This window comes from Eptatretus burgeri, chromosome 14, assembly GCF_056783735.1.
Source record: "Eptatretus burgeri isolate ZD-2024b chromosome 14, Ebu_testis_v1, whole genome shotgun sequence".
NCBI lineage: Eukaryota > Metazoa > Chordata > Myxini > Myxiniformes > Myxinidae > Eptatretus > Eptatretus burgeri.
In genome coordinates, this window is record NC_140974.1 from 62,132,245 (window position 1) to 62,147,679 (window position 15,435).

At 44.1% G+C, this 15,435-nt stretch overlaps 1 protein-coding gene across 2 annotated transcripts in view; it reads right to left on the reverse strand.

Annotated features, from left to right (window-relative positions):
- ATP13A1 (ATPase 13A1) overlaps positions 1–15,435 on the reverse strand; it is an 80,648-nt gene that overhangs the window by 24,783 nt on the left and 40,430 nt on the right. For both annotated transcript variants that reach the window (XM_085855150.1, XM_085855151.1), the window contains 3 exons: positions 13,088–13,243; positions 5,030–5,099; positions 4,697–4,803 (listed from right to left, as the gene is read on the reverse strand). In XM_085855150.1, coding sequence (XP_085711276.1) covers positions 4,697–4,803; positions 5,030–5,099; positions 13,088–13,243 — 333 coding nt within the window. The remainder of the gene's footprint in view (positions 1–4,696; positions 4,804–5,029; positions 5,100–13,087; positions 13,244–15,435) is intronic.

Consider the following 15,435-nt stretch of genomic DNA (forward strand, 5'->3'; position numbering starts at 1 on the left):
GATACGGAAAACATCCATTACCACAAAGAATGTTACAAACTCGTAGTGCACAAAGGTATACTGGAGAGAGCCGAAAAGAGATTTTGTGAAACATCATCTAGTGAATCACAAATGCGACCAGCTAAACTCGGACGTCCATCCTTGGTACATAATGAGGATTCCGTCAGATGTGTTCGCAGGTGTCGCCCAATCGAGCCAAAGACCAAGTCCTGTGCATTTCTCTGTGATAATCCGACAGATGGAGAGTTGCATCTTATCCTGACAGATACGATGGGGACCCGCTTTCTGGACATAAAAACAAAGACACGTGATGACAAAGTCCGAGCAAACCTGTCACTGTTGCTTGAAGTTGGTGATGCCGCTGCAAATTAAATGTGGTATCACAGAGATTGTTTACGAAATGTTGAACGCCAATGCTATTCTTTCAGATTTGATTGTACTGGGGTCGATGATAATATCACCAAGCATATGTGTGACATTGAAATTGTCAATGCAGTCAAATGTTCGCTCTCGTCTGGTGCTGTTCTAAGTATGAATGATGTTCAGGCCCAGTTACACCTTGATGTTTTAGCCAGCAATGGCAACGTATTAAAATGTATGTAAAACGCTGGCTTACGTTGAACTTGTGATGTTTTTTTTTAAAGATTCGGACGTATTCATAACGACTTGGTCTTATGCATAACGTATTAGTAACAGACACAGAACGTTTCGTTGTGTTATAGATAACTTATACCAACGAATGCTGAACCTGTTGTCGGCCTTCACAACCTATGCCCAACGATAGTCTAACTTATGCATAGCGCGCTGCACGCATCGCAGGTTATGAAAAGGATGCCGCACAACGATTCAAATCATAACCGCCAGAGAAATGGAAGTGTCAACATCGCAGTCACACCTTGGCGATCTTGCCAGCGTATGCCGACCTCTGAAAAATGTGTCTAAAACGCTGGCGCACGCCGAATACGGTATGGGTAAGTTTGGTATGCATGAATAGAAGGCTAAAGTACGCTATCATACGGCGTATTAAATGGAGTACGTCTTGTAATTTTAAACATGTTGAAAATTTTACGATGTACTTGCCGTATGACACGCTCCGCATGCGATGGGAATAAGTTGTACGCATGATATGCGATCGTTGACACACATCGACACACGTTACTTGAAAGGTACTCATAAGTTGAAACACGTCAAGGTAATGGTTCGCGTTAGTGTTCCAGACTCCCGGTTTTTTTTTTCTTCGGTATGACGGTGTTCAATGTACAGTGCGGTTATGATTTAAATCGTTGAGCGGCAGCCTATTAATTATATTATATTATAACCGCACGAGAAATTGAAGTGTCAAAACCACCATAATACCGAAGCAAGGAGGAAAAAAATAAAATAAAAGAAATAAAACCAGCGAGTCTGGAACACTGACGCTAACCATTACCTTGATGTGTTTCGACTTATGAGGACCTCACAAGTAACGTGTGTCACCGATCGCGTAACGCGAGTACAACACATTACTCATGGGTTAGAAATAAGTTTCGGGTACACTAAACATTACCTCGATGTGTTTCGACTTATGAGTAACTTACAAGTAACGTGTGTCAACGATCGCGTGACGTGACTACAACTTATGGCCAGCGTTATGCGGAACGTGCGAGTCATACACTGGCATACGTCTTAAAATTTCAAGCATGGAAAATTTGAGAACAACCGAAAAGTACAACGTTTAAAGCCAGCGTACAACGACGTATGGCAGTGTTTTTCAGCGTGCTCCCAATGTTATCAAAACTTACCCATAACGTATTCGACGTGTACCAGCGTTTTAGACAAATTTTCCAAAAATCGGCATAAGCTGGCTAAAACGTCAAGGTGTGACTGGGCCTTAAATTATGAGTATCTCTCAACTTTGACTGAACATGGTGTTAGTGTGGATAGCTCCGACTTCAAACGCCACCTAAAAAGTTTGATAACAGAAAATATCAGCACTGCTGAATTTGTCAGGCCCCATCGACTCAATGAAAGTGAGCATATCATCAATAGTAAAACCCTTTCAGTTGCTGTTGGTAAAGTAGTACCCCAAGATTCGGGGGAAACACTTAGCGACATTGATAGAGTTAATAAGTTGCTTCGTGATGAGTTGTTGAATTGCAAAGATAAGTGGCACTTCACTGGTAACATGTCGTTTGAAAATCCACCAATGGTAGCTTTCTTTCTGAAGCAGCTACTCTTTGGCACAAATGCACACTGTTTCTGGTAAGCGGGATGGAGCCATAAAGAACACCATCAGCATTGTATCACAACTACTTGTGCAAAATGCAAAGAGCGTCAAGCAAGTTCGCCATAAGCCAAAGTCAGATGTTGGATTTGTGTCACACACAGAGACACCGCTGAACATTGGCTTGGCACTCTCTGTACACAACAAAGTACGCAGCAAACAGCTTGTCAACTTCCTGTCAGACCTACATCTTGGAACCAGCTACAGCAGTGTCCTCAACATCGAGAAGAGAGTGGAGTGTGGAGTGGTCGAGAGAATGAAATCCACTGGTGGCTATTGCATATCGACATTTGTCAAGAAGGGCAAATCCGTCTTCTTTGCCATAGACAACATCGACTTCCTGGAAGACACGTGCGATGGACAGAATACATTGCACGGAACAGTGGTCGTCATGAATCAAGAAGACAGATGAAGGTGAAGTGGTGAGCCAGCCACTCATAATACCGGACAAAGTAACACCAGTAAGGCAGGATGTAGTGTACCTTGAAGACGCACGGATCATCCCCAAAGCTACCAAGTTTGATACCTACAAGGTCAACGCGAACTCTGGACTTCTGAAGAGATACGCCACAATGGACCGCTCTTGGATGCTTGCTTGGCATCTAGGCAACAACACTGTCCAATGTAACAGTGAAGATGTCACCATCAACACCAACACAAGCTTTGACGACCACACAGCAGGAGGTACTTTGACAGAAGACCTTGATCCGGTTGTGGAAGAAGACACCAATGAGGACACAACAATGCCAGCGACGAGTGACCACTAACAAGCACCTCGGCCGACCAGTAGACTGAACAAACATCCACCTCGGCAGTCTCTCATGCCTACTTGGTCTGCAACAAATTCCTTGCTTCTGCAACTCAAAGATTGCAAGTCAACAAAGACACACAGTGAAGTTGTTGCACCACTCTTTCGACAGGCTCCAACGGATTATATACTCGACAACGGAGCTCGACAGGCTCCAACACTATATACCGTCCTTTCACTGACACAGAATATATCTGCTGTTGTGATGGGTCCTGACAGAAAAACTGTTATCACTCTAGACCTTGATCTCTGAGAGAGCAGTGAAGATCCAAGAATCAGAGGGGAACACCAATTGGGTTGTACGTGCAGGGGAGCTCCACATATGTTTTGCAGCCCTGCATGCACGAGGAAAGTACATCGAAGGCAGCGGTCTTGACACGGTCACCATCGAAAAGGGCTTCTATTCTCCAACAACACTGCGTCACATCTATGGTGGGAAAGCATTCACGTGGGGTATCGAGTACCACACAGTAAATGCCTTGGCATGCTCCGTCATGAAGTACGAGCAGCTTGATGCTGATGACACCTCAGTCAATACAGAACAGTGCCAACAACTCCGAGAAGTTCTGCACAGATGAAAGAAAGAAAGCACCACAGTCTTTGACAACATATGTGCAAGCTACACTGAGACTATCGACGAGAATATGACATCAAATGATGGAGAAGTTGGTAAATTCCTCATGAATTATGTGCATCAAGTCGAGTGCCTACTACACTTAATCTGAGCGTGCAGACAAGGTGACTGGGAAGAATATTTGGCCGCCCTTGACAATCAGGTCAAGTATTTCTTTGCGCACGACCTGTACAAGTATTGTACCTTGACTGATGCCATTTCATTTGACTCAAAAGAATGCACTGAAGACAGAGGACCCTGACACATGGGATGCACCTAAAGATGGTGACTTCTGTGTCAAGAAAACAGGAACACCGTTCTGCAAGCTGTTTGTGGATCAAACGCTCGAACAAGAAATCCGAAGACTCAAGGTAGTGGGAGGGATCACAGGAATCACGTAAAATGTGTCTGCACCGACTCGCTTCCTGGTGACAGCACCAGAGTTGACCCGTATTGTCAGTGATTTCCGACACCACTACACTTTGACCACTGATGCAACTCAACAAGAACATTATCAACTATCAGGAACAATAGCCCAGCGGTTCGCTACAAATGTGGATAAAATGAAACGTGGCCTTGAAGAACATGTACAAATAATATATTTGTTAATACATCAAGAATTATTCAGGATATCAACGAAATATTTGGTATATAAATGAATGATAATATGAGGAAGACACCTGATTTTTTTCATAATTTTCCTATTAATATTTTAAAAGATAAAAATAGTTAAAACAATACTAGCGCTTTCATTTCGGGCGATAAACTGCGAAATGACGGTACCCCCGTTTAAGCCCCCACAAAAACCCAAATTCCCAAAAGTAAAATTGCCACCCAAGTTTTTCTGTTTATTAACACCCTATAGATGGCATTTAACCAATAAAATCGCTTTTGGCACGCAATTCCCACAGCATGACACGGTGAACCATACGAAGGCCAGTGCAAGACTTCGCGAAGCAATTGCTCCTCAGTTTTTCAAAGTATTCTGCCATGCAGGATAACACCGACAAACCTTCATTTGTGGAACTGACTCTCCGGTTAGCATCGCTTCATCGACGATGCACCGGCCACGGAGGAGGAGGACATCACATGGTACGAGATTTTCTTGGGGCGAGCGGCCTATCGATGAAAGAGATAGAGAGAGGGGAGTTTGTCAGGAGTGGTGAAATGTATGTCATGGTTTGCATACCAGGCCTATGGGCCATATTACATCGACGCTGAGTGGGGAAAAAATATATATATATACATTCCCAGATTTAAACATGAGTGAAATGCCTGAGCTTATATTTCTCAAACCACTTATCCAAGTTCCACAAAGGCGTTGATTATTCAGCGAAGTCTTTACCAATGGAAATGATATCGCCAGCAACCAGTTCAACACTGTCAAGTGGTCTCCATTTTCTGTTTCGGTAGACCTACAACACAGCACATGGATTAGTGATGTTTGCTTGTACAATTCACAGACATTCCATGTTTGATTGATACTTGGGGTATTTTTTTTTTTTTTTTGTATACCTTGGTCGAGGCTCGTATGAGAGCTAACACACAACTCACAGCAAGGAGGCATGAGACAAGAGGGGCGGGAGTGGAAGGGACAAAACAGTGGGGAACAGACACATTAGGTGAACTGTGGAAGGGAGAGGGATGGGGATGGGACGGGGAACATGGCGAAGAGAAGATGGACATTTCAGGGACTTTCAGGAAGGAGAGCAGGAGAAATGAAGGAAGAGGGCTTGGGTGGATTATCGGGGGTAGAAAAGATCGAGGATTTGGATGGGGGAAGATAAGAGGTGGTGGTGAACAGCTGTTTTGAAAGCCTGGAGGGAAGAATGGGAAAGAATAGAGTGAGGAAGTTTATTCCAAAGGCGAGAAAAAAGAGGAATGAAAGAGTGAAGATGAGCAGTGATTCGTGATTTTGGTAGTTTTACCAGAAGGGGGTTGTTGGCGGACCTTGAGCGCCCTGTGGAAATGTGGTGGGGACAAATCGCAGAGAGAGCAGGGGGGGCAAGGCTGGAGAGGAGTCGGTAGAAGACAAAGACCACCAACCAACCTGCGGTGATTGAGTGTGAGGCCCAAAGACTCAGCTTCATTGCGGGAGATGCCGATGATCTTAAATGCCCTGGTTTCGACAGCGTGAAGCCGAGAAAGGTGGGAGGCAGGAGCACCAGCCCAGAGGGGAGAGCAGTACTCCATCAGGCTACGGACAAAAGCTTTGTAAGTGGTCAGGAGCTCAAGAGGGCCGAGGAAGGACTTAGCACGACGGAGTATTCCCAGTCGGCAACTGGCTTTTGAGGCGAGGTTGGAAATGTGACTTTCCCAGGAAAGGTCATGGCAGATAGTGAGACCTAGAAGCTTGAAAGAAAAGACTTCTTCCAGAGGATTGTTGAGAAAGTGGATGGGGGGGTTTTGTAAACGGTCCTTTCGAAGAGACATAGTGAGAGTGTGAGATTTGTCTGGATTGAAAGACATGTTCCACGTGTTGGACCAGTTTGTGATTTTATCCAGATCTGCAGTGAGCGAAGAAGCTGCTGCTTGCCGGTCTGAGGGATGACAGATGGTACGGCAGAGGGTGGAGTCGTCGGCAAAGAGAAATAGAGGATTTTCCAGAGAGTCCGAGAGATCATTGATGAAAACCAGAAAAAGAACAGGGCCCAGAACGCTACCTTGAGGAACTCCAGCCTGCACAGGAAGAGGGGATGAAAGAACTCCATTTAGGGCCACACGTTGACTGCGACAGGAGAGGAAGTCTGCGAGCCATGAGTGTAGATGGCCTTGAATACCATGGGAAGAGAGTTTGGTGAGTAGTGCAGGGTGCCAGACTGTGTCAAAAGCACGTGATATGTCCAGGGATACGGCTCGGATTTCCTGTCTGGCATTGAGGACCTCCATCCATTGATGGGAGAGCAGAAGCAGCATATCCAGGGTAGAGTGACCTGGTCTGAAACCAAATTGATGATTGGAAATCAAGCCATTGGAGAAGAGGAAGGATTTCATATCTGAGGCGATGATGGATTCCATCACCTTGCTGATGATTGGGAGAAGGCTGATTGGTCTGTAGTTATAGGGATCTGTTTTTGCACCTTTTTATGCAGGGCAGTGATGTTAGCAGATTTCCAAGCAGATGGCAGATGACCTTGGGCAAATGAGAGGGTGAATAGAACAGAGAGAGGGTGAGCAAGAGCAGAAGAGCAGGCTTTGAGGACACGTGGGCTGATGCCGTCTGGACCAGTTGCAGAATCTGACTCGAGGTTTGAAAGCAAGCTCTCCACCTTGTCAGGAGAAAAGGATACAGAGTCCAGGGACAGTTGGGTGCGACTGGGTAAAGTGGGTAGAGATAGTGATGGGTTTAGGACACAAGATTTAGCTGCAAACACCGAGTTTAGACATTCAGCTTTATCACGTGTGGAATCAGCAGTGCGGCCATTTGAGGTAAGGGAGGGGATGGAGGGGGAACATACACCAGAAACAGATTTGATTAAACGCCACCAGGATTTTGAGGAGGGAGAGAGGTTTGAGAGTTCAGACTTGAGATGAGAAAGATGTTGTTTTCTGGCTCTCCTGAGGGTAGATACACACTTGTTCCGAGCTTTGTGGAAAGAACTGAGATTGCCCTCAGTTGGGTTTGCTTTCCATGAGGCAAAGGCAAGTTGTTTCAGGACAACTGCCTCGCCACAAGCTTCAGTAAACCAAGGGCGGGAGGAAGGGTAAGACAACTGAACACGAGAGGGGATAAATCTGTGCATGACGGAGAGCAAGTTTCTTTGAAAGAATTCCCAGGATGAGTTGATGTTTGAGAAAGTAGTGATAGGAGACCAGTCTGTCAGTTTGATGGCTGCTCGGAGACCCTGCCAGTCGGCTTGAGTGAAATGCCAGACTCGACGGCGGTGAGGTGGTTCTCTGATAACAGCCAGAGAGATGTCCACTTTGACAAGGACGTGGTCAGAAGAACCAATTGGAGCGAAGGAAGAGCAGCAGATATTGTCAGGGAAATTTGTCAAAATCAGATCCAGAAGAGATGGAGTGCCATTGGTTGAGATCCGGGTCGGAAAGTTGACCGATTGAGTCAGTCCCAATGAGTCGCAGAAAGCTTTTGCTGAGGTGCCATGGCAGGTGAGAGAGGTACCCACACCTAGCCAACTGGCGTGATGACAATTGAAGTCACCACATAAGAGGAAGAGAGAGTTTGGATGAGAAGATAGAAGATGGTCCATGTTTTCGGATAATGAGGTGTAGATGGAGTCATCACTGTTCGGTGGACGGTACAGTACACATATAAACATGAGGTGGGAGTGGAGGGGAAGCCGAAGCCAGAGGTATTCCTGGGGGTGTGGGGGAGTGAGAGCAGTGCATGGAGAGTGAGGAATAGAGTCTTTGATGAAGAGAGCAACACCTCCACCAGGACGAGGCTCAGGTCTGTCATACCGTAAGAGGGAGTAGCCAGGGAGAGATACTTGGGAGTCAGACACGTCTTGGGAGAGGAAAGTTTCTGTTAGGCAGATAATGTCTGGTTTGTCAGTGGCAACCTGTATGGAAAGATCTGAAAGGTTTGAGCGAAGGCCCCGGATATTTGAGGTCCACACTTTTAATGAAGAGGAAGGGGAGGAGGCTTTGGGTGCAGGAGGTGGAGGGGGAGGGTAGGACAAGGGACGAGGGGGCAGGTAAGGAGGGTTGCTGAAGGAGTGTGGGGTATTGCAGAACAGCGAGGGGAGGGGGCCGAATGAGGAGGAGAAAAGACTCTGTGGTGCTGGGGGAGAGGGGGGACAAGAGACAAGGAAGAAGGCAGTTGAGGATTTGAGGAGGCGGAGTGAAGAGATGGAGGTGAGAGGGCAGTGGAGGTAGGCAGGTTGGTGGATGAGAGGGGGGCAACTTTGAGAAGGAAGAGTGAGGGGGATGAAAGGTGGGAGAAAGGTGAGGGGGGATTTTTGAGAGAGGTGAGAGGGAGGCTTGGAGGGAGAAGAGTGGGATGGTTGCTTTGAGAGTGAGGGGTGAGGGGGGTGAGTTGGCACTGAAGTTGGAAAAAAAGAATGTTTGATGGAAAGCGAGCATCCATGGCAAACTGTGGTTTTTAAAAGTTTTAGGTCAGAGATGCGATTTAACATAATTCTTGATGGATGCAATGAAGGCGAATTCAGAGCATGGAGAGAAGAAGCGCTGTAATAGTTGGATTTTTTCGGCAAGGAATGAAGGAGAGGTCGAAATGAGAGCAGTCTGTTAAAATAGCAGAAGAGTAGTGCATTGTGAAACAGTAAAGAGTACCACATGTGTGAGAGAGGAAGATGAAGCATTACAAGATCGTTTTTGTAGTTAAAAATAATGTATGAGAGAGTTCAACAGATTAGGTCATGGGGTTGTGGGGTCTATTAATCAGTTAATATGCAAACTCGTGTTTTTTTGTTATATCTTCGTCTTGATGTTCCTGTTATATCCCGTCAAATATTTCATGTCAGATCGTACCTTGTTGCCTCATCCACTAAAAGGTGAACGGAGATTATATTTTCACCCTTGTCTGTCTGTTTCTCTGTTTGTGTCTGTCTGTGAGCAGGATAGCTCCAGTCGAAATTTGGTGGACAGGTTGGGAGTGCGACAAGGAAGAATTGATTAGATTTTGGTGAAGATCTGAATCCGGATATGAGAAATTTTAGAGTGATTCTTCAGCATTGAGAAATAGGGCCAGAAACAATAGTGTCGGACACCACTATTCGCAGGGGATACGTTCCCGAAAAATGCTGTGAATGTCGGGGCATTGATTTTTTTTTTTCTTTTGAAAACATGGTCGAGGCTCGTCGAAGATCGATTGGACAGAATAAATCAGGAGACAGCATAACAAAGGGAACATCAGGAGAAAGGGGAAAACAGCAACAGCACGGCAAAGGGAGAAAGTAGATAGACACAGACAAACGGGATGCAGGTAACAATGAGAGGCAAGGAAGAATACAAAGGGTGGACAATATGGATACATAAGCAAAATTGCATTTGATCAGTTTGTGATTTTGTTAAGGTCTGAAGAGAAAGAAGAGGCTGCAGTGTGTCTGTCAGAAGGATGAGAGATGTCATGGCAGAGTGGAGTTATCAGCAAAGAGATAAAGAGGATTTTACAGAAACTAAGCGAGATCGATGATGAAGATTAGGAATACGATGGGGCCGAGAACGCTGCCTTGGGGTACTTTAGCCTTGACAGGGAGAGGAGATGAAAAGGTTACGTTGAGAGCCGCACATTGGCTACGAGAGTGGAGGAAGTCAGTAATCCAAGAATTGAGTTGTCCTTTGATTCCATAGGCAGACAGTCTGGGGAGCAGCAGGATGGCAGACTGTATCAAAAGCTCGAGAAATGTCCAGAGAGACGGCCCTGATCTCAAGTCTGATATTGAGGTCTCCACCATGGTTGGGAGAGTAGAAGCAGCATGTCCAAGGTAGAGTGACCTGGTCTGAATCGGAATTGATGATCTGAGATGAGGCTGTTGGAGAAAAGGAATGATTTTATGTCAACTGTGATGATTGATTCTCCATGACCTTGCGGATGATTGGAAGTACATAAAACTAATTGGGCTGTAGTAAATGGGATCCATTATTGCACCTTTTTATGTAATGCTATGATGTTGGCCGATTTCCAATTTCCAAGGTGAATATAAGAGACCAGTCCTGAAATGTATTAAAAAAAATAGCGAGCAGAGTACCCGCCCTACGGGAAGTCTTGTTCCAAGCAAGCATCACATTCTTCTGACGCATACCTATATTTGGGTGGTGTATAGGCAAGTGATAACTCCATATAGGAAAAAATAAATAACATACCTACTGCTGAAAATTCAAAACACCTCTACACTGGAAAACGTAGGGAAAGGAATACTGTACTGTAAAATGGTGGCGACTTGTAATACCCTCAACCACATGGAAGCGGCTCCACACGATACACATTTACATGGAGAATTTACAGCCCCCCCTCAACCACCAAAACCACCGGCAAAGATAAAAACACCTCTATACATGAATTGGGGTGATGCTGATCCTCTGTAGCTAGTCTGGATGTAATTGGCCCAGAATTGAAGGAGGAGTAGAACAACATACAAACCCACAAACACAAATACCGGTTCGTAAATTATAGGACTTAAGGATAATAATTAATTGAATAATAATTACTTTAAATTAAAATTAAAAAAAATTTTAATTTTAAAAACACGCAAATCATAAATGTAGAAGTAGGTCACACTTTATGACCTGCAAATACGCAGTGTCCGCTAAAAGCAAATCCATGAATACCGGGTTCTGACAGTACAGCATATTTCAAAAAATTGTGGACGAGTTATGACAAAACTCGGTGGATGGGTTGGTTCGGTGACAAGAACAAGTAGATTCGATTTTTGGTTCAGGTCCGGATCCAGATCTGACCTGACAGTGGGATACAAAACGTAAACTGTTCCGCATGGCGGAGGAAAACGTATGTATATGTATATATGTATATATGTATATATGTATATATGTATATATATATATATATACTGCTCCTTGCTGATTGGGCAAAGAGGGACGCCATGCCCATGTTAGACTCCGCCCACGCACGCCCTCGCTCGCCGGCGAGCAAAGAGCGCAGACAATGCCAAAAGCAGAGAGTTGTAGTTGTGAAAGCGAAGGTGGGCGTTGTCGTCGTCATTGTAAGTGATGTAAAAGAAAACCCTGACTCAAAATAACTCCGCAGCACACGAACATTTAATTCCCATTAGACTAGGGACGGGACCCTAACTAGAAACACGTACTTACCGACATAACTGATCTATAGGACCTGGCTGTTGTGTGCACATGGCTGCCAGATTCGTAACAGTATATTGCAATCATAACGGCGAGAAAAAGACAATCAAGAAAGGAAGACAAACAGACCATTATAACCCTTAAAAGTGTAGGTCTTTCCTTTAGAGAAATTGCAAGTAAGCCAAGGTGTCAGTGAGTACAGTTTCCTACACCATCAAAAGGCACTTGGAAACTGGAGGAAACTCCCGACAAGATGAGGTCTGGCAGACCCAAAGCCACAACACAATCAGAAGACAAGTTTCTGAGAGTCAATAGCTTGCGTGATAGGCGCTCACAGGACAGCAGCTTCAAGCACAGCTTAACACTGGTCGAAGTAAGGAAGTCTGTTTCAACTGTGAAGAGAAGACTTCGAGCTGCAGGTTTGACAGGTCGACTGGCAGGAAGAAAACCATTGCTAAGATGGCAAAATAAGAAAAAGAGGCTTGCCTGGGCTATGAAGCACCGCCAGTGGACTACTGAAAACTGGAAGGTCTTATGGACCGATGAATCAAAATTTGAAATCTTCGGTTCATCATGCAGGGTTTTTGTACGCAGTTGAGTCGACGAAAGGATGGTTCCTCAGTGTGTGACACCAACTATCAAACATGGAGGAGGAAGCGTCATGATACGGGGCTCTTTTGCTGGTTCCAGAGTCGGCGACTTGCACAGAGTGACTGGCACCCTGAACCAAAAGGGCTACCACAGCATTTTGCAGCGCCATGCAATACCTTCTGGTCTCCGCCTAGCTGGTCAGGGGTTCATCCTACAGCAAGATAACGACCCAAAACATACCTCCAGGCTATGTCAGAACTACCTTAGAAGAAAAGAACAAGACGGTAGGCTTCAAATCATGGAATGACCAGCACAGTCTCCAGAGTCAAAAATTAAGATTAAATTTTGTTCAACAAAATGATTCCATGATTTATTTTTTATCTGCAAGTGTTTATTTGTTCTATGCTTTAATTTCAGAGTACATTGAAACATTAAACTGCTTAAATTACAGTAAAAACTGGAAAAATGAGGGTGTTCTAAAACTTTTGACCGGTAGTGTATATCGCAGACAAATGTAAAGAAACTGTTGTTTAGGAGAAATGTAATGCTTTATTTAACTTTATTTTCTGATCATGATCTTTTCTACCCTCACTAACTCAAACCCCCAAGCCCTGCTCCATCCCAATTTCTAGTTTTTCCTTCCTGAGTTTCCTCCTGTATCAATCCTGTCCACCCCATGCTTCCTTTCCTGTCCCCCTTTCCTCCCCACATCTAACCATCTATTTTGTCTGACAACTCAACTGTTAGTGTTTGTCTCAGAGACAGAGACTGTCTCTGACTCCCCTTTTCCTTTTGTCCTGTTGCATCCTGATCCATTCAAAGTTCTCGCTCTTCCACTAGCCTTGCCTCTGTGTACGAAAATCGACTCTTCGGCTGAACGGTCTTTGAGAAGTCTAATCACAAAAATGAAAAAAAAAAATTGGGGTAAATATCATAACTTTATCTCAAAGATTAGTCCTTTTAAAATGTTTCCTGAACCTACAAATGAATCGTTTTCAAGAAGTATACCCCCAAGGCATCTCTATCTGCTCACAGTCTTGCTGCACACTCAAAATAATGCAAAAACACGTACATGCACAGTATGCGGCTTGTTCCCCATGTTGCGGATCTCAGCCATATTCCTGAGCTGTTGTTGCACCAGCGATGCCTCAAATGCAGCAAGCATGAACAAAGTCACCAAACTGTAATACCAATACTCATCCAGGCACCAAAGGCCAACGCAAAACACCTGGTGGAAGATTCAAAATACGAGAAGAGGGGGGTGGGGGGGGAGAAGAAAACAAAAAGCCACCACAGAGAACATTGCACAAAATGTATTAACTATAATTATCATCAATAGTATCTGAAAGGAAAGTTTTTAATTATACACACATCTTGTTTAGATTTCAAAACTCACCCTTTTATCATTCATCAAAACCAAATGCACTTTTTAATTTGTTTTTCTATACAAAGCCGAGGCTCATGAAAGTGACAGCCGGAAAAAAGGGCAACAGGTGGACGCAATGAGTGAGGGAATGAACATAATGGGAGGAGAGAGAGAAGAAGAGCGAAGGAAGTGGTAACCTGCAAGAGTAATGGAGAAGTAGCTTGAATCGTAAAGGCTTGCGTCATTGTGCGCCGGTGGACAGGTAGAACAAGCAAGATATACTAACCATCGTGAGAAGCAAGGAGAAGCTACCGCTTCGGGTGTTAACCCTTCATCGGAGCAAATGGGCTGATGCGATGAAGGATGAACCCACAAAGCGTCAGACGCTCCTCACTTCCAACAGTGTTTAACATACCTCAATCAACATTATACTCATTCCCTCCATTGCTTGCAATTTCAACTTTATATTGTGTAGATGAGATAGTTTCAACTAAGGGAAAAGGTCCGGTTGCATAAAATTCCCTCATTAAGGAAAGATTTCCCTTCTTGTGCACTGTGATCCCTTGGTGAAGGATTTCTTCAGGGATGTTGCATAAACAACCCCAAGGAATCCTCAAGTAAGGATTTCCTTGAGGTTGAGGAAATCCTTTTGGAGCCATTGCTATGCGAGGCAACCAATCAGATTAGAGAGGGGAAGAGACATCCGAAAGCTAGATGGTGGCAAAGCGATCTACAAACTGGCTTCAGGAAGAAGCAGAAACACTAGTGGAGGTGTTCCTCAAGCACAAGAGAGACAGCACATTGTATAGTTGTATGATGTGTGTTGTTGAACTACTTTTATGTTTAATTACAACATTATAACTATAATCGTGAAAAATTGCTAAGAATCTCTCAATTTGGCTAAGACCTGGGTCTACAGGGTAAACTATACTCAAACGAGTCGAATGAAGCCATACACGTCTCTCTGCAACCCGTGATTGATGAGTTATAGAGCCAGTAACATGCCGTGGTCAATCTATCTATTACATAATCAGTTAACATTAATTTTTCCTGGGGTCACCATGGGTATCAATTGAATTGGAATCTAAATAACCTGAACACAAAGTAATAAATGTTCGCACCATGAAAGTACGGACCAACAACTCGTTCAGGTACACTTGCAGTACCTGCACCAGAGCACACCTTTCAATCACTGGGCACAGATATCACTGGTTAAACACTGTGGGACTGGCAATAAGATGGAGTTTATAAATTAATTATTTAAAACATATTGTTGTGGAAATGACTCATGGAGGATAAAAGATCCTTAGTATAATCTTCATTACCCTCTCCTTCGGCGAGGGTATTGCATTTGGGTCTGTTTGTTTGTTTGTTTGTTTGGCCGCACAGAGCTCGGTGTTTTTCTCTGCAACCGCTGATCGAGACGAAATTTTTACCATATGACGACTCATGTAGAATGTTTAAATGATAATTATGACGTCATACTTCAAATGAAGTGGCAGCCATGTTGAAAAAAAAATGAAAAACTTTGGACCTCTATCTTTGAAACCGTGCCAAGGAAAAAAATTAAACCTTGGCAGATGGCAAGTACTCCTCATGGGGAATGAGGGTAAAAAAATTTTTATGACATCATAGGTGCCTTCATTATGACGTCATAACTGCATATGCAGAATGCTACATCTGACCAGTGCGAAAATTTTTGAGGGTCATCTAGGGATAAAATGGCGCACAAAATTTTTTTTTAATGTCATTGGTCATGTCATTCGGCAGCTATCTTTTTTTTTGTTTTTTTTCTTAAACCTTCAAAAATCTTCTTGGAAGTGGCTGAGCAGATCGAAGCGAAGCTTTACATATATGACCGCCTATCCATGAGGAACAAAACAGAGTCACACATATGACGTCATCAGTAACATGGTTTGGCAGCCATATTGGATTGAAGAAAATATTAAATAATGTTTTCTCTGGAACTGCTTAATCAACATAAGTGAAACTTCACAATTATAATCCAGTACAGTGTTTCTCAAGGTGGGGCGTGGCAATATTTTGGTGGGGCA